General features: G+C 32.7%; 2 protein-coding genes across 2 annotated transcripts in view; both read left to right on the forward strand.

Moving 5' to 3' along the window:
- The first annotated feature begins 591 nt into the window (after positions 1-591).
- On the forward strand, positions 592-13,537 carry LOC109811244 (putative sucrose-phosphate synthase 3). Its single transcript, XM_020374922.3, has 12 exons — positions 592-1,552; positions 2,283-2,515; positions 3,068-3,131; positions 3,234-3,929; positions 4,825-4,959; positions 5,043-5,174; positions 5,254-5,430; positions 5,521-5,574; positions 5,670-5,732; positions 5,904-6,824; positions 6,925-7,052; positions 13,073-13,537. Exons 1-12 carry the CDS (start codon positions 1,274-1,276, stop codon positions 13,353-13,355), a joined length of 3,165 nt encoding a protein of 1,054 aa, XP_020230511.2. The 5' UTR covers positions 592-1,273; the 3' UTR covers positions 13,356-13,537.
- Positions 13,538-21,181: 7,644 nt separating this feature from the next.
- Positions 21,182-23,382, forward strand: part of LOC109811229 (callose synthase 7) — a 30,717-nt gene continuing 28,516 nt past the window's right edge. Inside the window, exon 1 of the mRNA XM_020374906.3 lies at positions 21,182-21,890. Within this exon, the coding sequence (XP_020230495.1) occupies positions 21,680-21,890 (211 nt within the window). The 5' untranslated portion in view covers positions 21,182-21,679. The remainder of the gene's footprint in view (positions 21,891-23,382) is intronic.

The raw sequence follows: 23,382 nt of genomic DNA on the forward strand, positions 1-23,382 counted from the left end.
CCTCAGCTAGCCCACTGGTTCAACTACAAGAAAGAAGAAGAGGAAGGAAGATTTTAGGAGGAGGGGAGAAAAGTTTTGATTGCTCCCTTAAACTTCAAAAAATAGAGGAAAGGAAAAAAGCATTCCCCTTCTTTTTCTTATGAAAGTTCCATAAGATCCCACTCTTAAGACTAAATTAACTTACTAACCTCAACTTTCTATTATAACTCACAACTCAACTCATATACCCTAAACATAAGTGTTACATATAATTTCTTCTAAAATATATTAAAACTTAATTTAGAGATATATAAAAGAGCATATAATTTAAATAAAAAAAATGTATTGAGAAAAAGTTGTACAATTGAGAATATCGGTTGATAAAAAAAATAGTTTGAAAGAAATCATTTTCATGTCTAATCAAGAGAGAAAGGATAATAAAAGTATCATTCTCAGTATATTTAATTTTTTACCATATAAAATTAAATATTATAAAAATGTTATTAAAAAAGTTATATGAATCATATATCTAGCCTAGAAATTAGTATATTTCAGTTCCATAACAATCATGCATGAGAAGAGACCCAATTTCTCTCTCTATCTTTTCTTCATAGTCTACACGTGTGTATCTCTGTGTCCCACCATTCCCTGCCACGTGTCTCTCTCACTTTTGGCATCTCCTTCTCCACCACCCCTTCCTCTGTTCTCACCATCACACACACACACGTTCCTTCCCATCTCTTCTCGTAATTCTCCCAACGCTGTCTATCTTTGAACCCTTCTTCATCATCAATCCCAAACACACGTTCTCTTCATGCAACACCACAACACACACACGCACTCCCTTCATCCAAATCAAAAACACAAAAAAAGAAAAATCCAAACTCACTTCTTCTCATAACAATATCTCAGGAAAAAAAAAACACAACAAAATTCCCCTTTGAAGTTTGAACCATAACATAACAAAACAAAGTTCCCTTGTTTTTCACTTTTCATGCTTCCTTAATATCCACGAAACCATGATGGACTTGAGCACTGTGTGATATTGTGGTTTCAAAAACATTGCATTGTTCACAACATATACATATATATATATACCCCCACCTTTTTATTTTCTTTCTTTCTTTTGTAGTTTTCCTTTTAAGTTGTGAAGAAGAATCTGATAGTAAATTATATCTATGAAAATTTGATCTTTGATCGAGTCGAATTGCATCATATGATGCATATATCTGACCTCATCTAGTGAGTTAAGAATTTTGTAGTGTTTGTTGAGAGAATCTGTGAGAAAGTGGTGATGGCTGGGAATGAATGGATTAATGGGTACTTGGAGGCTATACTTTCAACTGGGGCCTCAAACATTGAAGAGCAAAAGCCAGCACCTGTGACTCTAAGAGATGGGGGGCATTTCAATCCCACAAAGTACTTTGTGGAAGAGGTGGTGACAAGTGTTGATGAGTCTGATTTGTACCGCACGTGGATCAAGGTGGTTGCCACCAGGAACACCAGGGAGAGAAGTTCAAGGTTGGAGAACATGTGCTGGCGCATTTGGCACCTTGCCCGCAAGAAGAAACAGGTTCTTCTTCCACCCTCTTCATGTTTGGAATAGGTAGTTTGATCATAGAATGAATTGATGTGACATGTAAACTACATGAATTGTAAGGTTGAAATGATATGGTTTCAAAGAAGCTTCATGCAGGAATCCAATTGTAAATCTAATGGTGTTTTCTTTTTGAGATTCAACTTCAATGGCATGATTGAATTAATACCGATATCAAACCAAATACATGGCATGAGTGTGCATAGGAAAAAGTGTTTGTGTTTCTCTTGACTGATATTTTGATCTTCTGAAAGGGTTCTTCTAATTTCTCTTCGTGATTCTTTTTATTTAGTTATTTTCTTGAAGGGGGCTTTGATATGATTGAAGTTAGGATAACTTGTTATTCTCAGTTACAACAAAGATTTTTCAAGTAATATCAATTGAAAGTAGAGATTCTATTTTAGTCACATGTATATATGTGTGTATACACTGTACATTAAGTTAACATTGCCCATTTGTTTGGAGATTCAATTCAACTTATTTATCTTTAGTTATGCCATATTTGTGAACAATTAGCACTAGTTATTGTTTTCTGTTTTCCAGCTAAAGTTAGAGAGGGGAATTTTCTTGCCAGCATAGTATAAACTGTTTCTTTTAAGTGTTCAATCAATTCACTATGTTTACTCCTTCACCTAACAAACATGGGGAACTATCATTTTACTATGGATGCACGATCATAATAGGCAACAATGTGTGGTTTGTGTAGTTCGAATGGGAGGAAGTCCAGAGGGCAGCACACCGAAGATGGGAGAGAGAACAAGGACACAGAGAAGCAACAGAGGAAATGTCTGAAGACTTGTCAGAAGGAGAGAAAGGTGATAGTGTTGGGGAGATTGCGCAAAGTGAGACCCCAATGAAAAAATTTCAGCGTCAGATTTCTAACTTAGAAGTATGGTCTGATGACAAGAAGGAAAAGAGGCTATATGTTGTCCTCATAAGGTATTGTATCCACACTCCTAGAGGTGCTTTGTATTGACATTTGTGATTATAAATTGTCTAGACAAATTTCTGAGGTTGTGTCAATGTGTCAAGGAATACTCATTGATCATAGTGGCAAACAGATTCAAATTTATTCCCTTTATCTGTGATCAACAAAAATAGTTTAGCATTGCTTCAGATGCATTTTACTGCTTAATTCAGATGATATGAATGAGAATCAATGAGTCAGTTCTAAAGTTTCACCCTGTCTTAAAACAATCATAATGATATTTTTTCTGCCCTAGAATTTTTTTTTCCTGGTTTTGCATAATGAGAAATGTTGTGGGTTTAGTTGGGGGCTATCTCAAGATCAATCTTATTAAAGGGGGAATTTTGAAATTGCATTGCTAGGAAGGCATTTGCTATCAAGAAATAAGAAACCACATGCTACCTATGAAATTTTAAGCATTTTATTTCCATTTTGCAGACACTAGTGTTGTGAAATGTTTGAGGAAACAAACTCTAGAAATGTGTGATTGTGATGATTGCTAACATTGTCCTTGTATTCTACAGTTTGCATGGATTAGTTCGAGGAGAAAACATGGAGCTTGGTCGAGATTCTGATACTGGTGGACAGGTACTTTGACATTCTTACACACATAAATCACAAACTTACAATATAATATCTTTTGTCGTTCCATTTAAATGATGATTAATACTATAAACAATGTATTTCCAGATTAAATATGTGGTAGAACTTGCCCGTGCGCTTGCGAAAATGCCTGGAGTATATAGAGTGGATCTGTTTACGCGCCAAATCTCATCACCTGAAATTGATTGGAGCTATGGAGAGCCTACAGAAATGTTGACAGCAGGTGCAGATGATGATGATGATAGCATTGGGGAGAGCAGTGGGGCATATATCATAAGAATACCCTTTGGTCCTCGCAATAAATACCTCCGGAAAGAACTTCTTTGGCCTTATATTCAAGAATTTGTGGATGGAGCATTGGCTCACATTCTCAATATGGCAAAAGTATTGGGTGAACAAGTTGGTGGGGAGCAACCTGTCTGGCCATATGTAATTCATGGACATTATGCTGATGCTGGAGATAGTGCAGCTATTCTTTCAGGTGCTTTAAATGTACCAATGGTGCTGACAGGTCATTCACTTGGAAGAAACAAGCTTGAACAGCTTCTTAAGCAGGGACGCCAATCAAAAGAGGATATCAATTCGACATATAAAATGATGAGGAGGATTGAGGCAGAAGAACTTTCTCTTGATGCAGCAGAACTTGTCATCACTAGTACAAAACAAGAAATTGAGGAGCAGTGGGGACTCTATGATGGATTTGATGTCAAGCTTGAGAAAGTATTGCGAGCTCGTGCTAGGCGTGGTGTCAACTGTCATGGTCGATACATGCCAAGGATGGCGGTAATATGTTGTTAACTGATGTCACCTTAAAATTTGAAGGAGAGTTAATGTTCTAATTGAAGTTATGATATTTTACCTACTCAACTCCACTGCATAAAATTCTCTGCCAATTATATCTTTTTCTTAAAAACTTTGGATAAACTTCTTTTTGGAAATGGCAACCACCTAAAGAGTTTTGTTGGGATTCAAACAAGTTCCACATCGATAAAATAATACAACAAATAACAACTTATATAATACAAACATACTTCAATGATTGAGAGGCCTTTTGGGTGATGAACAAAAGCAAAACCGTGAGGGTTAAGGCCCAAAGCGGACAATATCTCATCATTATGGAGTATGTTTGTGTAATAACCTTATAAAAATAACTCATAAAATATCCTCTCAGACAAATACCATAAAAATAATCCCATCAGTGGTATCAGAGCCGCAGGTTGGATTCGGTGACAACCAATAACCCTATGTGCTATATAAAGACAGATTCCGCTGCATGAAAGGTTAGGTCCCTTGTTTGAGAGGAGGATTGTTGGGATTCAAACAAGTTCCACATCGATAAAATAATACAACAAATAACAACTTATATAATACAAACATACTTCAATGATTGGGAGGCCTTTTGGGTGATGACCAAAAGCAAAACCGTGAGGGCTAAGGCCCAAAGCGGAAAAAATCTCATCATTGTAGAGTATGTTTGTGTAATAACCTTATAAAAATAACTCATAAAATATCCTCTCAGACAAATACCATAAAAATAACCCCATCAAGTTTTAATCTCTTTACTGGATGAATATGTTGGTTACTTTCTTTATTGTTTTTGTATGCTCATTGCATCACCTAAATAGAGTGTTTTTGTTGAATGACTTTGTGAAGTACTAATGGTTCAAACTTCTTGCAGGTTATCCCTCCAGGTATGGACTTTAGCAATGTTGTGATCCAAGAAGATGGCCCTGAAGTTGAAGGAGAGGTTTCTCAGCTTGTTGCTGGGATTGAAGCATCTTCACCAAAAGCAATGCCTTCAATTTGGTCAGATGTGAGTAACTGATAATCCAGATCCATCTATAAATATTACTAATTAATTATTGTTGCCAGCTTCCTACTCACAATTTAGTGCAGGTGATGCGTTTCTTTATAAATCCTCACAAGCCTGTGATCTTGGCCTTATCAAGGCCAGATCCAAAGAAGAACTTAACCACTCTGTTAAAAGCCTTTGGAGAAAGCCGTCCCTTAAGAGAACTTGCTAATCTTGTAAGTTGCTTAATTCATCTGCCCTCTCAGTGGAAGCTATTGTTAAGTACTTGTAGAAGACTAATGTGTTTTTAAACAGACTCTCATAATGGGAAATAGGGATGACATAGATGAGATGTCTTCTGGGAATGCTAGTGTGCTCACAACAGTGTTGAAATTGATTGATAAGTATGACCTATATGGGCAAGTGGCATACCCTAAACATCACAAGCAATCTGATGTTCCAGATATATACCGATTTGCTGCAAAAACAAAGGTATAATGAAGTTCAGTAGTTTACTTTATATATAGAAATAACTTATATTTTAATAGTTATGAAAAGCTAAAAGTTTGAAATTTCTCTCAGGGTGTTTTCATCAATCCTGCTTTAGTGGAACCTTTTGGTCTTACATTAATTGAGGTAGGATTTAACTAACTTGCTACTTTGGTCATATTTTTCTCTTTTAATGTCACAATGATCCCTTTTCATCTCTAAACATGTTCAAACTCATGCAGGCAGCAGCACATGGGCTTCCAATGGTGGCCACTAAAAATGGGGGACCGGTGGACATTCATCAGGTAAAATGAATTTTGTACTAGTTTCCTGGTCCATGTTCAGTGTGAACTATTTTCTCAGATATAATCGTAAAACATAAAATTCACATTTAAATGCAACAATCTCTTGTTACAAAGGTTGTTATAGGCTCCAAACCTTGCAGCCACTTACGATGTCTCCTTTTGATATGTTAGGCCCTGAACAATGGTTTGCTTGTGGACCCTCATGATCAGCAAGCAATTACTGATGCATTGATCAAGTTGTTGTCAGACAAAAACATGTGGCATGACTGCAGGAAAAATGGTTGGAAGAATATACACCTTTTCTCATGGCCGGAACACTGTCGTACCTATTTGACAAGGGTGGCTGCCTGCAGAATGAGGCATCCACAATGGCAAACTAACACTCCAGGGAATGATATAACTGGTGAAGAGTCTTTCAATGATTCACTCAAGGATGTGCAGGACATGTCCCTTAGGCTCTCAATTGATGCCGACTTAGCAGGAGCAAGCTGTAATTCTGATATGCAAGACCAAGTGAAGCGGCTCCTAAGCCGGATGAGGAAGCCAGATTCTGGTGGTGTAAATGACACTGATGGTGTGAACAAGTTGCCTGACAGTGTAACTGGGAAATTTCCTCTGTTGAGGAGACGACGTTGGTTGATCGTTATAGCACTAGATTTCTATGACAACAATGGAGCTCCTGATAAGAAAATGATCCAGATAGTGCAAAGGATCATCAAAGCTGTTCAACTAGACCCTCAAAATGCAAGAGTTTCAGGATTTGCTTTGTCAACAGCAATGCCAATGCTAGAAACAGTAGAGTTCCTCAAATCAGGCAACATTCAAGCAAATGATTTTGATGTTTTGATTTGCAGCAGTGGAAGTGAAGTTTACTATCCCGGTACTTATACCGAAGATGGAAAGCTTTCACCTGATCTGGATTATGCGGCGCATATTGACTACCGTTGGGGTTGTGAAGGCCTAAGGAAAACCATTTGGAATCTTATGAATACTGCTGAAGCTGGAGAAAATAAATCTTCCAGCCCCATTGAAGAAGATGTTAAATCTAGCAATGCTCATTGTGTCTCGTACAAAATAAAGGATCTCAGTAAGGTACATGAAATTCACTGGTGTATTTGCTTATTGGAAGTAGTCAAGGGCTCAAGGCAAGTGGTTTTATTGATTGAAATGATCTTGTTATTGTCTTTCTCAGGCAAAGAGAGTTGATGACTTGAGACAGAAGCTTCGGCTGCGAGGTCTACGTTGTCATCCTATGTATTGCAGAGGGTCATCTAGTATGCAGGTTATTCCATTCCTTGCATCAAGAGCACAGGCACTCAGGTAATAATTCAAACAAACAGCTTAGGCGATTATATGAGATAACTCAAAACCTATGAAGCGGCGTTACTTCAATTTACTTCACTTTATCCGATAATGATACTCTTTGATACTTCACCAATACATATGAGTGATGTATTTAAGCCTTGAAAAAAAATATTAAAATCTTATTCGGTATCAATAATATCGGTGAAATTTCCCATCTTTTAAAAAATAAATCTAATACAGCTGTACGACACACACACGTGTGTGTATATATATATATATAGACACACAAAGAAACATGTCCTTTATTATGTTTTATGAATTTTGATCAAAATCACAGGTATATTACATGTACCATATCCTGTATTTTTAAAATAATTGTATCACTGTATTTGATACTTGGTATTGTATCTGTGCATCATAGCTCAACTTTCAAATTGAAGGCTCACATTCTAGGTTACATGCTAAGAGAGTTTGTAGAAATCTATTTTTAATCCTTTGGAGTGAGATGCTGCAAGAAAACTGAAAGTGGGCATGGAGGGGGAAAAACATTAAGATTCAATGACTTGTTTAATAAGCTAGTTTGTATGTCTACACAATAGTTAATTTTTTTATTATAGGAACAAAAGCTTCACTTTAAAACTGCATACTGTTAGGTACAGCTGCGTACAGCTGCCACCACCTTTCGGTGGTTTTCTAATTTTATATTAGAAGCGGGTCCCACATAATAATAAAATAATATTAAAAGTTTAGGAGAAATTACGAAAATGCCATTGGGACTTTCCTATAAATAGGGAAGCTGAAAATCATAATTTTCATCCCAAATCTTCTTCTCTTCTCTCTTCCTCTCTTATACACCTTGAGATCTGTTCTCGGTAGTAGTAGTCTCCTAATTCAAAGGAGTAAGTTATAGAGAGAGAAGTGCTGTAATTTCCTCCCTTTCAGTAAATAATATTTTTTACTGTGGTTATTTTCTCCCTTGTCTCTTTTTACTCATCTCTTGTTTTAGCTGTGAGTAACTATTAAGCCTACTCTGGACCTAACAGTGGTATCAGAGCCTGGTTGTTTATTATTCCGCTGTAGTGTACATTGGTATAGTGTCGGAGAAAATTCTTAGTATGCTCTGTGGCTGCAGTATTGTCTGATCAGTCACATCAGAAAAGAATTATTCTTGTTACTGGATTTTATCATTGTTCCAGTAGGCGGTACTATTCTAGTGGAAGTTACTTAAGTCGGTTTAATAGAAGAAATTATGGCAGCAAAGTTTGAGATAGAGAAGTTCAACGGGAACAATTTTTCCCTGTGGAAATTGAAGATAAGAGCAATTTTGAGAAAAGACAACTGTCTTAAAGCAATTGAAGGCAGGCCATCAGATATTACTGATGAAAAGTGGAGAGAAATGGATGACAATGCTGTTGCCAATTTGCACTTAGCAATGGCTGATTCAGTTTTGTCGAGCATAGCAGAGAAGACAACTGCAAAGGAGATTTGGGACACGCTCGTAAAATTATACGAGGTCAAGTCACTTCACACCAGAATATTCTTAAAGAGGAAACTCTACACTCTTCGAATGAGTGAGTCCACAGCAGTGACGGACCACATCAACAATCTGAATACGCTATTTGCTCAGCTTTCAACAGCTGATTTCAACATAGTGGAAAATGAACGTGCGGAGCTTCTACTTCAGAGTTTACCAGATTCATATGATCAACTCATCATCAACATAACAAACAATAATGTTGTTGGTCGTCTATCCTTTGAGGATGTTGCCGGAGCTATTCTTGAAGAAGAGTCCAGGCGAAAGAATAAGGAAGACAGACTGGAAAGTTCAAAGCAAGCAGAAGCTTTGACGATGATGAGAGGAAGATCAATGGAACGTGGCTCCAGTGGGAGTCAAAATCATGGTAGATCAAAATCTCGAGGAAGGAAGAACCTCAAATGCTATAATTGTGGCATGAGAGGGCACATGAAGAAAGATTGTTGGCACAAGAAGAGTGGAGGAGGGAAGAATTCTGAAGCGTCAACCTCTCAAGGTTGTGTTGCTAGTACCCAAGAAGATGGAGAAATCTTGTACAGTGAAGCAATAAGTTCCAGAGGCGAAAAACAACTCCATGAATGTTGGATATTGGATTCAGGTGCAACCTGGCACATGACTCCAAATAGAGATTGGTTTTGCACTTATGAATCAATCTCAGGAGGATCCGTATTTATGGGAAATGATCATGCTTTGGAAATTGCTGGAGTTGGTACTATCAAATTAAAAATGTATGATGGTACTGTTCGTACAATTCAAGGGGTACGACATGTGAAGGGCTTGAAAAAGAATCTATTGTCCATTGGGCAACTAGATGATCTCAAGTGCAAGATCCACGTTGAAGGTGGAATCTTGAAGGTAGTTAAAGGCAATTTGGTGGTGATGAAAGCTGAGAAGATCACATCAAATCTATACTTGCTCTTGGGAGAAACGTTGCAAGAAGCAGATGCATCAGTTGCAGCAATAAGTCAAGAAGAGGCAACGATGATGTGGCATCGTAGACTAGGACATATGTCAGAGCGAGGCCTGAGAATTCTTGCGGAACGTAATCTCTTGTCGGGGCTTAAAATGGTAACCTTACCATTTTGTGAGCACTGTGTGACAAGCAAGCAACATAGATTACAATTTGCCAAAGTAACTACAAGGAGCAAACACATACTTGACTTGATCCATTCTGATGTCTGGGAATCACCAGAAATTTCCATGGGAGGAGCAAAATATTTTGTATCATTTATTGATGATTATTCCCGGAGATTGTGGGTGTACCCAATCAAGAAGAAGTCAGATGTGTTCCCAGTATTCAAGGAATTTAAAGCACAAGTGGAACTTGATACTGGAAAAAGGATTAAGTGCTTGAGGACAGATAATGGAGGAGAATATATAGATGGTGATTTTCTGGCATTCTGCAAGCAAGAGGGTATTAAGAGGCAATTTACAGTTGCTCATACACCTCAGCAGAATGGGGTAGCAGAGCGGATGAATCGAACTCTCCTAGAAAGGACAAGAGCTATGTTGAGAACTGCAGGATTAGCCAAGTCTTTCTGGGCAGAAGCAGTAAGAACTGCTTGTTATTTGATCAATCGCTCACCATCAACAGCAATTGGTTTAAAGACACCAATGGAGATGTGGAGTGGAAAACCATCTAATTATTCTTCATTACATGTGTTTGGATGTCCGGTGTACGTGATGTACAACTCCCAAGAAAGAACAAAACTGGACCCAAAATCCAGGAAATGTATATTCTTGGGTTATGCTGACAATGTTAAGGGGTATCGCTTGTGGGATCCCACTGCCCGCAAGGTTGTTGTTAGCAGGGATGTAGTCTTTGCAGAAACTGAACTGCAAAAGGAGCAGGAGAATGACAGCACTATCAAAGACACTAGTATAGTGGAGATAGGAGGAAAGTCTAAAAAGGATGACACCTCTGAAACAGAACAAGAGCATGAGGAACAAGAATCAGATGAAGCCAATGATGAAGAAGTTCAACAAATAAGACGTGAGAGAAGGAGACCATCTTGGCATTCAGACTATGTTATGGCAAGTCATGATGCGTACTGTCTCTTAACTGAAGAAGGAGAACCATCAACCTTTCAAGAGGCGTTGAGGAGTTCTGAAGTTTCTCAGTGGATGGCAGCAATGCATGAAGAAATGGAGGCCTTACATAGAAATAAAACATGGGAACTTGTTGATCTTCCAAAAGGTCGAAAAGCCATTGGTTGTAAATGGGTCTATAAGATCAAACGTGATGGCAATGATCAAGTGGAGAGATATCGTGCAAGATTGGTGGTTAAGGGATATGCTCAGAAAGAGGGCATTGATTTTAACGAGATATTCTCGCCAGTTGTCCGATTAACCACAATCAGAGTTGTTCTAGCTATGTGTGCTGCATTTAATTTACATCTTGAGCAACTTGATGTAAAGACTGCTTTTCTTCATGGGGAACTCCAAGAAGAAATATATATGCTCCAACCAGAAGGCTTTAAAGAACAAGGAAAAGAAAACTTGGTTTGTAGGTTGACCAAATCTCTGTACGGTTTAAAGCAGGCGCCAAGGTGTTGGTATAAGAGATTTGATTCCTTCATTATTAGCCTTGGTTACAACAGACTGAGTTCAGACCATTGTACGTACTACAATAGGTTTGATGACAATGATTTCATCATCTTGCTGTTGTATGTGGATGACATGTTGGTGGTAGGCCCCAACAAAGATCAGATCCAAGAATTAAAGGCACAATTGGCTAGGGAGTTTGATATGAAGGACTTGGGACCAGCAAACAAGATTTTAGGGATGCAAATTCACCGAGACAGAAAAAACAGGAGGATTTGGCTTTCTCAGAAGAATTATTTATTGAAAGTCTTGCGGCGCTTCAACATGCAAGACTGTAAGCCAATTTCGACCCCACTTCCTGTCAATTACAAATTATCCTCAAGTATGAGTCCTAGCAACGAAGCAGAGAGGATGGAAATGTCTCGAGTGCCGTATGCATCAGCGGTGGGAAGCCTTATGTATGCCATGATTTGTACGAGACCAGACATTGCACAAGCAGTGGGAGCGGTCAGTAGGTTTATGGCAGATCCTGGTAGAGAGCACTGGAGTATTGTAAAGAGGATCCTTAGATACATCAAAGGAACCTCAGATGTTGCATTATGTTTTGAAGGATCGGAGTTTTTTGTCAAAGGCTATGTTGATTCAGATTTTGCAGGAGATCTGGATAAAAGAAAATCTACTACTGGTTATGTGTTTACACTTGCTGGAGGAGCAGTGAGCTGGTTGTCTAAGTTACAGACTGTTGTAGCTCTATCTACTACAGAAGCTGAATACATGGCAGCTACGCAAGCATGCAAGGAAGCAATCTGGATTCAAAGGTTACTGGAAGAACTCGGGCACAAGCAGGAGAAAATTACTGTGTATTGTGACAGTCAGAGTGCCTTGCACATTGCAAGGAATCCAGCCTTTCATTCCAGGACAAAGCACATAGGAATTCAATATCACTTTGTTCGTGAAGTAGTAGAAGAAGGAAAAGTGGATATGCAGAAGATCCATACAAAAGACAACATAGCAGACGTAATGACAAAGCCTGTCAACACTGACAAGTTTACATGGTGTCGATCCTTATTTGGCCTATTGGAAACATAAGCAACATGAAGTATCAATAAAGAAGAAATGGTGTGAAGATATGATTAACTTAATCATAATCTTCAAGTGGGAGAAATGTTAGGTACAGCTGCGTACAGCTGCCACCACCTTTCGGTGGTTTTCTAATTTTATATTAGAAGCGGGTCCCACATAATAATAAAATAATATTAAAAGTTTAGGAGAAATTACGAAAATGCCATTGGGACTTTCCTATAAATAGGGAAGCTGAAAATCATAATTTTCATCCCAAATCTTCTTCTCTTCTCTCTTCCTCTCTTATACACCTTGAGATCTGTTCTCGGTAGTAGTAGTCTCCTAATTCAAAGGAGTAAGTTATAGAGAGAGAAGTGCTGTAATTTCCTCCCTTTCAGTAAATAATATTTTTTACTGTGGTTATTTTCTCCCTTGTCTCTTTTTACTCATCTCTTGTTTTAGCTGTGAGTAACTATTAAGCCTACTCTGGACCTAACACATACAACTTTCAAACAGATTTTGCATTTGACATCAATCCGGATAGCTTTATGTTGATGTAACAGTTCATACTTCTTAAATCTTAACTTCATGTTTAAGACAACATTTTATCAAGATGGCACAGAACCAACCGGTAGTTTTAAGGTTCAATCCTAAAGTTCTTCATCTTTAATGGGAGAGACTTGGCTATGTAGTGTTTATGAACAAGTCTTAAAATTTGTTTAAATACAAGTTTAAAAGAACTTTAGAGAGTTCCTCTATTAAATTTAAAGACTATTTTTCTGTAAATAAACTTTTAAACATTTCTATATTTGTACCCAAACAGGCTCTATGGCTTATAATTGCAAAAGAAAAAAAAACTTAATATTCAGTGGTTGACTGTTTACTATTTACTTAGGTATCTCTTTGTCCGGTGGGGACTGAATGTTGCAAACATGTATGTGTTTCTTGGAGAAACTGGGGACACTGATTATGAAGAGTTGATTTCTGGAACTCACAAGACCATAATATTGAAGGGTGTGGTGTCTAAGGGATCAGAAGAAATACTTAGAGGTCCAGGAAGCTACCATAGGGATGATGTTGTTCCCAATGAGAGTCCTCTTGTTGCATGCATTAGTGAAACAACTGAGGACAAGATTGCTAATACTTTGAAGGAATTATCAAAATCTGGACAAATGTGAAGTGCTAAATTACTAGGTGCAACTATTCTTTCTTTCTTTCTTTCTTTTAAATAGTATTAATCTATTTACCCTTACAGAAACCAAATTCAAAATGGATGTAATGGTTTGTGAAGGATATATAGAATCTGGCAAAAATTACATATGGCTTGTTGTTATATACAAGGTGCTTTTTTTATGTTTTATGAGGAAAATTCCCTTTAAAGTATAGGTATAGTAATCATGAAACCTTATTTGTTTTTTTACATTAAAGCAGTGGGAATTTTGCAAAGTTTGGTTTAATAGAAGAAATTCTCATGCACATAGGAAGCATATGAAACTTTAAGAGGAGGTAAATTGAAATAAAATTTTCTGATGATGGCTGCTGGAAGAATTTCAAAATCTTGGCATCCAAATAACTAATGTGATGCCAAGTAAGGAATAATCAACTTACGTCAATCAAAGAATGCAACTTTCCGTATATATATCTTGTTACTTTTCTTGTTTCAAAAGGATCCAAATAGGTCTGAGTTCATATTAAGTAATTACGTGGAGAAAACTTATGTATGAGGGTTAATTTGGATAACATAAATCTAGAATATCTTTATTATTAAATATCGATTTATATTTTTTTTCTTATTTGAGTTAGATTATGCATTTTTTGTTAATAATTTTTGTATGATTAAAAATTTAGTATTGAAATAATATTCTTGTGTAATTAATTTGTAAAAAAAAAACACAGTAGAGAATATATTTTACTTTAGTAAAACATGAGAAATAAATCCAAATTTGATATATTAGTTATATGAAATAAATAAAATTACTATCAGAGTATTATACGACTTCTTTTTAATGTTAAAATCTATTTTGACTCATTTAACTTAATATTATAGAGTAAATTATATTTTTCTTTCATGAAAAAATCCAAGTGTAAGTAATACATTACTCTCGGTCCATATATTAAAATATAGAATAAATTATATTTTTCTCTCTCAAGAAATATGAATATTATTATACTCATTCTCCTGGCTATTATATTAAAATTAAAATGTGTAGTATAATTTAATTTATTTATTTTAATATATTATAAAATATTATAAATTTTAAAATATCTTTTTCATTAATATTAGCAAGAAAAATAGACACTCCGTGTCTCTTTGTTTTAAAAGGAAAAAACAAAAGATAAAATATAAAAAAATTATATAAATAATAGGTAATTATTTGAAAAAATGTGGATATTTTGTAGAATGTTAAAAAGTAATTAGAAGGACAAAATAGGAAAGAAAATGTGTTTCCTATAAAGAGTTATCGTTTTTATTATAGTTATTAGTGGAGTTGAGAAACTCTTTACCTCTATATTTAATTTAATAAAAATGTTTTAAAATTATTAATATTTGTTAAATGACTCGATAGTATGCTTGATCTTCAAATCTCAAAATCTTGAATTAAGTCTTTTGTTTTCCAAGATAGTTATTTTCTAATATTATTTTTTATTATTTAAAAATTTAAAGATAAAATTATCTAAAAAAGTTTGTACATCAAATCAAGCTATCACTTTCATAAATGTTATAAATTATATATATATATATATATATATATATATATATATATATTAATTTATTAAGTTCTCACTCACTTGATAAAATTTTCGTAAAATATAATTTAATTCATTAAGTACTACAATTTTTCAATAATTATATTTTATTTTATAATATATTTTAGTTATAAATAAATCCACTTAAAAATATGTATATTTTTAACATACATATATTAGTATTACATTTAATTAAGGAGTTGAACACAAGTAATTAAATTTAAAGTTGAATTATTGACAGTATTCGAGTTCATAAAAATAATTTTTAATCAAATTTTATTTAAATTAGATTAGTTTAAGGTACAACATTAGGACACGAATGTGAAAGTAAAAGAATATTAGCATTATATTTGTAAATTTTAATGAATATATTATATTTAAATAAATAAAATAATTAAATACACAAAAAAAATATTAGTTTAGTTTATTTAAATATTTATAAAATAATATATTAATAACATCAATTAAATGCTACTTTAATATTCCTCTATTACATTTAATGAATGTAATAATTTATAATACATAATAAAAATACTAGCTTACTTAAATATTAATAAAAATGTACTTTTATCAATATCATCAATTAAATATTATCTTAATATTTTTAGCGTTTGATCACATCAAGCTATGCAAAAGTGAACCATGCATGTTTTCATGCATGTTTTTAATATATATATATATATATATATATATATATATATATATATATATATATATTATTTATATTTATATTTACTATGTAAATAAGAAATTTATAGTATTGATGTCTATATGATCGTAGTCTCTGACGCAAATATAAAAATATATATAAATGTTATACATACATGTAAAGAAATTAGATATTTTTCTTTTGAAGAATTTGTCAGCTCTTTTCATTTTACTCGTATATTCACAATAAATTAGATAAATATGTACAAATTCTTTTATTTTTCAAAATAATTTCTTATAATAATCAAGCATGTAAAAGCATAATTTAACTAGAAAAAAAAAAAGATTACGGGATTTAATTTTTTTTCTTCTATAAAATAATTTTTTTAAAGGAACAAAATATATAATTAAAAATTATTTTTATTCAATTATATCTTTAAAAACACTCTTACTTCCAGCAATTTCTTTTTTTTTTTTTTCAATGTAGTCTCGCCATTAAATTGATTTGTTTGAACAATTAATCCCTATAAAAGTTGTAATATATATTATCGTTTTCGTCTCTAAGGATGTAGGGACTAAAAATACTGCAAAAATATTGAAGGACTAAACTGAATATATATATATAGGAATACTAAAAGTGTTTAAAATATATTTCACATCAGTAACTAAGTTAACGAAAATAGAACTATATATATAATCAATAGAAAGAAATATATAGAGATTTAATTTAAAGTTATTTTTTTTAGAAGAGTGAAATTAAACAAAAAATACGAAAAAAGAAATATGGTAAACCCGTACAAATATAGACGCATGTCGGTTTAGAAAACAATCTCATGAAAAAGTTCCTAAAATAATGAAGAAAAAATTACACAAGAAAAAACTAGGGAAATTAAAACACAACTAGCAAAAATTAAAAGATGTTCACTAATTAATTAATAATATTATTATTATTATCATTATTATTCCACAGTTTTATTAATTTCTTTTTTATATTTCAACTATGAATATTTATTCAAAATATATTTTCATTATTTAAGGGTATTGGAATTATTTGACAACTATACAACTTTTCTTTATTTTTATTTAATTAAATAGAGAAAATATTTATTTTTATCTCTCTATTTTTCTTCTTATCAAATAATAATTAACATAAAAAAATATTAGTCGTATCTTGTTTTTCTTTTCTACTTCCTTCTTCATTAATTTATATTCTTTTTTTTTTTTTCCATGCAAACTCGATGTAAATAGATATCAATTAAAGCATTGATGAATATAGTTAAGATATCTTAAAGGATTCGAAATATACGACTACGAGAATAAAAAAGCATAATTCTTTGACTGACTCATAAGTCATAACTCAACTGAATACCAATCAACATAAGACACATGTCACTCCTTTAAATTCCATGCATCCTCAAATGCTACGTTCTTTTATCTCTTTTACTTTTTATTTATTTTTTTCATAATTTCTTATCTAATAAAATGGATAATTTTTTAAAAACAAAAAATTAAAAAATAATCATAATTAGAATTGCACTTAACTCTCCACATTTTAAGTACTCTAACTCTTTCCCCTCAACTACTAAATTAACTCTAATAATTAATAAAATAGACATTCAACAAAAATAATTAATCACCTAATAATATTTTATCGAGGAGTGAGAACAACATGTTATCTGTTAACATGCCTAATTTTATTAGTTAAAATTTATTTAAAATTACAAAATAAAAAACAAGTTATTAAATAGAATGTAAGATACATCTAATTTTATATTTTTCAATAAATTTTGACCAATCAGAGAGTGTTTAAAAGAGTATGTCAAATTATGTGTTGCTAACATGATATTTAAGGAGAAATTACACCAAAAGAGTTTGGTGAAATCTTAATTACATACTTATTAAATGTACATAATTAAGAAAACCATGATACTACATCTAGACTTCTAAAAGGACTAAGCCCTAGACTAAAATTTCTCCCTATTAAGCATAACTTAGATTTCAAAACATGCATAACTCACATATACAACAACTTAAGCACAAGATCTTGTTCATATAACTTTTAGCCCTCTCAATTGTCACTTGTATTTTACGCCCTAAACTCTTATAGATTCTTCTATAACTATTTTTTTTTATTAAACCTCGATAATGGCTCACTCCATTTCTAAGATTGGAACACTCATAACAAAATGATAGCATGTAGATATTCAAACTTTCAACTCCTACTCATTATTTATACTATAATTTTCTCTAATACTACTATGAACTACGTGAGATGTAAACACTACATCTTTAATTATACTTATGATTTTAAGTTGATCTTTATATCTTTGAAAATCTAAAAATATTATCTACAACTTTTATATTATCCTCAAATTTTGGTTTTATCATCTATTGTACCTAAAATTACAAAAATTGCAACCTTTAAGCCTAATTTTAGTAGCTGGCTTTTGCTAATTAATTTAATCATATCTTGAGTTCACAACACCATTTTGAGTGATTTAAAAGCCATTGGTTAACTAACATATCCAATACTATAATTCTTATGTGACTTCAAAACCTAATTCAATCATCTAGTCACTTAAGTGAGGCATTATCTCACTATAGTGATATGTTCATTTCACTTAAGCGAGTTAATTTCTCTTAAGTGAGCTCCTACCAGAGACTCTTCGTCTCAAACTCACTTAAGTGAACCATGATTGTCCAAATTACAAAATTCTATGCTTTATGGGTTTCCAACACCCCCCCCCCCCGCCCCAAACCATTCCACATGTCATAAAGTTTATCAAATCAATATGAAGGACTCAATGTACAAATTTTATCTCCAATTAACACATAATAAGCAATTTGATTCACAAAACTCAAGCACAACAAGAAATTACACAAAATGCAAATTCAGGTACTTAAGAACCCTAAACACATTTTGCAAGGACAAAAACTTAATTCATTCATATCAATTCAACAATTCAATCAATAAACATCGACAACAAACAAATCTTATTGCCAACGCTCACTTTGAGGTGTTTAAAATCCCTCCAATGGTATGCATAAGAAAATCAAAGAAATTTAGGGGTTGTCTCACTAACTACATTCTTTATACATGCTCATACATGGGATAATTCTCACTCCCCCTCTTATCTTAGATGGCGATCTTTGAATCTACGAGGTGTGATCTTAGGATTCCAAAATCAGCTCTTTAAGTTCTTCAGGTAAGGTCATCTTTACGGTTCCTCTCGAGTTAGGAAGCAAGAACACACAAGTTTTGAAGTGTAAAGAATCTTACCCCTCACTTAGTCTCTTAAAAAACTAAGTTTTGATTTAGGCTTAAAAATTCAAACCCAAACATAACTTCAAACTATGACAACTCAACCAACCTAATACATTTTATTATCTTTATAAAAAATACTCTTATTTTATTTAAACCAACCTTACTTTATTTTATATAAGCCCAATTAAATAAAATTAATTAACTAATATAATAAACTATACATTATTTAATTATATTATTTTATTTTAGAAAAATGGGATGTCACAAGTGTCGAGTGAATGAATGAGGCTCCAAATCAATATTTCAAAGAAGGAAGTATTTGTGAGTCGAACATCCCAAATCCTTTGTATTACAACACAATCCTTGAAGAAATTTACTAACCACAAAAAATTAAAACGCAAATATTCTTACTACTTCTCTAGGCTACAATATCAACAATCTCTAAATGAGATTACACAATACCAAGTATATTTTTTTGTCTCCAAGTCTCTTCGAGCTTTCTCAAAGTTAAGAAGTTTTACAAAGATTAAATCATAAGGTAAGGATATATCAATAGTGTTTTGAAGGCTTAAGGTTTTGGAGTTAAGTGAGATTTGTTATCTTTCGTAATGCAATTGTGTGAAGAAATAAAAATGAAATTAAGTCATGTGAACATGTGTTAAACAACACCTGAATTGTCATGTCATCATCTAATTGTTACATCTATAAAATCTACCACATCAACAAAAATCGTTAAGTATTTGATCAAATATTGATAAAAAGAAACATAAATCACATAATTGTTAATTCAATTTGTGCAATTTGAACTTTAACCGTCAAAATCACATAATTATGAAATTTGAAGGCTCAAGTGTAATTAACTTTACTTGTTATTAACTTGAAATAAATGAGACAATGTGAACTTTAATCATTTTAAAATTAAAATAAATAATATACGTATTAGTAGTATAAGGATTTTTACATCGTTATTCAATTACAAATCATTATACATAATGATTATGATGACTTTTATAACAATTACTATAAAAGTCATAATAAAGATGAATTCTAGTTAGTTAATAGTATAAGTGTATTGACTTTTATAATAATAGACTTAAATGCATTTTTTTCCTTCAAGTATACTTGATGTGCAATATTAAACCCTCAAATTTTAATCGAGTAATTTTAATTCATCAAGTATCATAATTATGTAATTTTAGTGTTTTAATTTTTAATTAAACAATTTGTCCCTAAAGTACTACAATTGTGTCATTTTAGTATCTAAAGTATCACAATTATACAAATTTTTACTTATTTAAGTTACATATATTAGTTATTTTAATAATAATAATAAATATATATAATTTAATATATCAATAAAAATTATAATAGATGTAACTTAAATAGGTTAAGATAATATAATTGTGATACTTGAGGACTAAGATTGTATAATTGTGATACTTAAAAGACTAAAATTATTTAATTAAAATTTAGAAGACTAAAATTATATAATTGCGAAATTTAAGGGACTAAAATTGTTTACTTAGAGACTGAAATTGTACAATTATAATATTAGATGATTAAAAATTTAATTATCTTAAAAATTATATAATAATAAATTTTAATTAAATAAAAATTAAAAAAAAATATACATTATCAGAAAGACTATTTTTCATATTAAAAAAATTGCAAAATAAAACAATCCCATTAAGAATTAATAAGGATGCAATGAAATACAGCACAAGTTTCAATTTTTCTATCCTTGTTCTTTCCTCTAATTCTGGATTGTATAATATTCTCGTTCATGCTATTCGATGGATTTAAAATTTGTATTCTATAGTTATCTCTATTGACTATCGATTATATCTATCTCTTAAAAAAGTTAATTAATTATTTTTGAAAAAATAAAAAAATACAAATATCAATATATAGTAATAATTATAAAATTAAAATAGAATAAAAATTATATAAATTCTTTAAATATCTTATAAATTTAAATAAGGAATAAAATAGGAATAGAAACATGAAACAAGTTATTATATAAATATCTTGTGTCGGATTTAATAAATCAATTATTACTGTACTCATATTTGTATCTAATAAAATTCTTTATAAAATAAAATTTGATCAAATTAGATATTTTTCATAATTATAACATTATTTGTCATCCATGTTTGTGAAAAACCGCTTAATTTAGTACAAACGAAAGGATCATGCTGATTACCGTAGGATTATTAGGGAACAGAGCACACACTATATACTTTCCTTTCACAACCTCCTTTTTCTTTTTGTTGCATGTTTTCCGTAGACTCTTTTGAGAACACAATGATTGATGGCAACTCCAAACTCCAATGTCCTAAGCTTAGCTTCCTTGGCATTTAAGGATTAACAACTCGTCAGTTCACAGTTTCAAAGACCCACTTTTCTCACAAAACAACAAACGAAACAAAAAAAAAAAGTAAAACAAATGCAATCCGATGTGTGAGTGAAGTACTGAAGTGTGATTTCTTACCACTTGTTTGATGCTTTGTTTATCCCAAAAGAAAAAGCACTCAGCAAAAAAGAAGCAGCAGCTGCACCACCCTCTGTTCCCTTCTTTTTATTTCTTTTATTTATTTTTTTATTTTCCCCCTCCTTTTCCCTTGCTACCAGAGCAATTCCAAAACCTCTCTCTCAATCAAAGTATCAATCTTTTTGGTTCCTTCTTCTACCCCAGTACAAAAAGATGGCAACTTTAGCTTCCCCCACTCTTCACTCAAACTCCAATACCTGTGGTGCTTTCTGGGTGGTGAAGGAGAAGAAGAAAATTGGGGAAGAAAGCTTAAACCTTGTTGCATTGGTTGTGGTGGTGGTGGCAGGACCATGGCCAGCACCAGTGGCACAAAGGGTCCTCTTGAAGTTGGTAGGAGCCAATCAAAGAGGATGTTAAGGGCTCCTACTCGGAGTGTGGACTTGGCAAATGAGGAGAGTGTGGTGGACAGTGAGATGGTGCCTTCTTCTCTTGCTGTGCTTGTGCCTATTCTCAGAGCAGCCCTTGAGATTGAGGAGGAAAATCCCCGAGTAGCCTATCTTTGTGAGTAATTAATTATTCATTGGGTTTGATTTTTTTCCCCCCTTCAATTTCTGCTTGATCATTTCAAAATAGTGGGAAGTGTTGTCTTGTAAGTAGTTGTTAAGTAGTGGGGTATGTTCACCAGAAATGGTTTCTGGTTTTATATGTATGGAAGCATTAAAGCGTAACTTTTTTTTTTTTTTTTTTTTTTCCTGGTGTTATATGTATGGAAGTATTAAAGGATATTTATCTAGTGTTATATGATGGATGTTTTGTGCAACATGCCTTTTTTTTTTTTTTTTTTTTTTTTTTTTTTTTTTTTAATGAAAGAATATTAGAATAATTTTTATTATGGAATATGAGTACAAAAGTTAAGGCTGGGATACGTAATTAAGAGTTGCAAATTGCCAAAACTAACAGCCAAAGAGAAGACATTTATAATATAAGATTTGTATCTCATGATATTGCATGATTATAGCTTTTTCTGGAGAGGGGAGGAGATAAAAGTAGAAATATTGTGAGGGACTGAGGGGGGAGTAAAAAAGAGAATAGAAAAAGAGGTGGATAAGATATCCTGCTTAGAAGAGAACTGTGTTATTTCTTCCAATGCCCTTAAAGTTAATTTTAAATTAACTGGTTTAAATTGAGAGGCCATATCCAGCACTCACCTCACACATTAAATAATCATCATTAGGAATTGGCTGTAGGGAAACATGAAAATAAGTGGGTGACTGCATCAGACCTAAACCTCATCTCTATAATGAATTTCCATCAGATCTTTGGTGCTTATCTTGTAGATTACCACAGTCCAAATGAAATAATTTTTTTTTTGCTGTGAGTTTTGGATGGCTATTGGACTTTGAAACAGAGTTCTGTAACAAAAAGGAACACTTGATAAAAAGTCTAAGTCAAGTTAATATGATCATCAATAAAGAAAAGAAAAAGTACCCTTCCAAACAACCAAGTGGTTGGAAATCTTTTGAAACAGAGAATATCCAAACAAGTATGAGTCCGCTGCAAACCAGTTACCACTACTGAAGTTTTCAGAAATTTATATTATAAAGGTTATGCAACAGTGGTGGAGAGTCCACATGTTTTCAAAATGAAAAGATGTGTAGCCTGACTTTACTGTGCATGAGATATAATGTCTCTAATAGGTGATCAGGCAAAGAATCCCCCCAAGTTACAGGGAAAAGGAATTGAAGAAACAATCAAAATGGCCAAATAATTATTCATAAAAAAGTAAGTATGTAGTAGACAAAAGAAAGAAAGCTGTTGGCACCTCAAATATTCATGTAATGGATGTATAAGAATATTGAATTTCAATTAAATAATAATAATTATTAAGTTAAAATTGTATTCATCTGTATTGAGTGACTCACTGAAAACCTTGCAGTGGATGCTATGCTTATATTTTAGCATTGTATTTCACCACCTCTGTTATCCTCATGACTGCAGACCTGTCAAGCACATACTATTGTTTATCCTTTTTACAATTTGGCCACATTTAATA

Source organism: Cajanus cajan, chromosome 2 (genome assembly GCF_000230855.2).
Source record: "Cajanus cajan strain Asha chromosome 2, NIPB_CcT2T_4, whole genome shotgun sequence".
In the NCBI taxonomy this organism is placed as follows: domain Eukaryota; kingdom Viridiplantae; phylum Streptophyta; class Magnoliopsida; order Fabales; family Fabaceae; genus Cajanus; species Cajanus cajan.

Excerpts from the sequence above, each read along its gene's own strand:
- LOC109811244 (XM_020374922.3), top strand. The coding sequence starts at position 1,274 with ATGGCTGGGAATGAATGGATTAATGGGTACTTGGAGGCTATACTTTCA. Across the intron at positions 5,175-5,253 it reads TAAGAGAACTTGCTAATCTT|ACTCTCATAATGGGAAATAG; the intron begins GTAAGTTGCTTA and ends GTTTTTAAACAG. Across the intron at positions 5,575-5,669 it reads TTGGTCTTACATTAATTGAG|GCAGCAGCACATGGGCTTCC; the intron begins GTAGGATTTAAC and ends AAACTCATGCAG.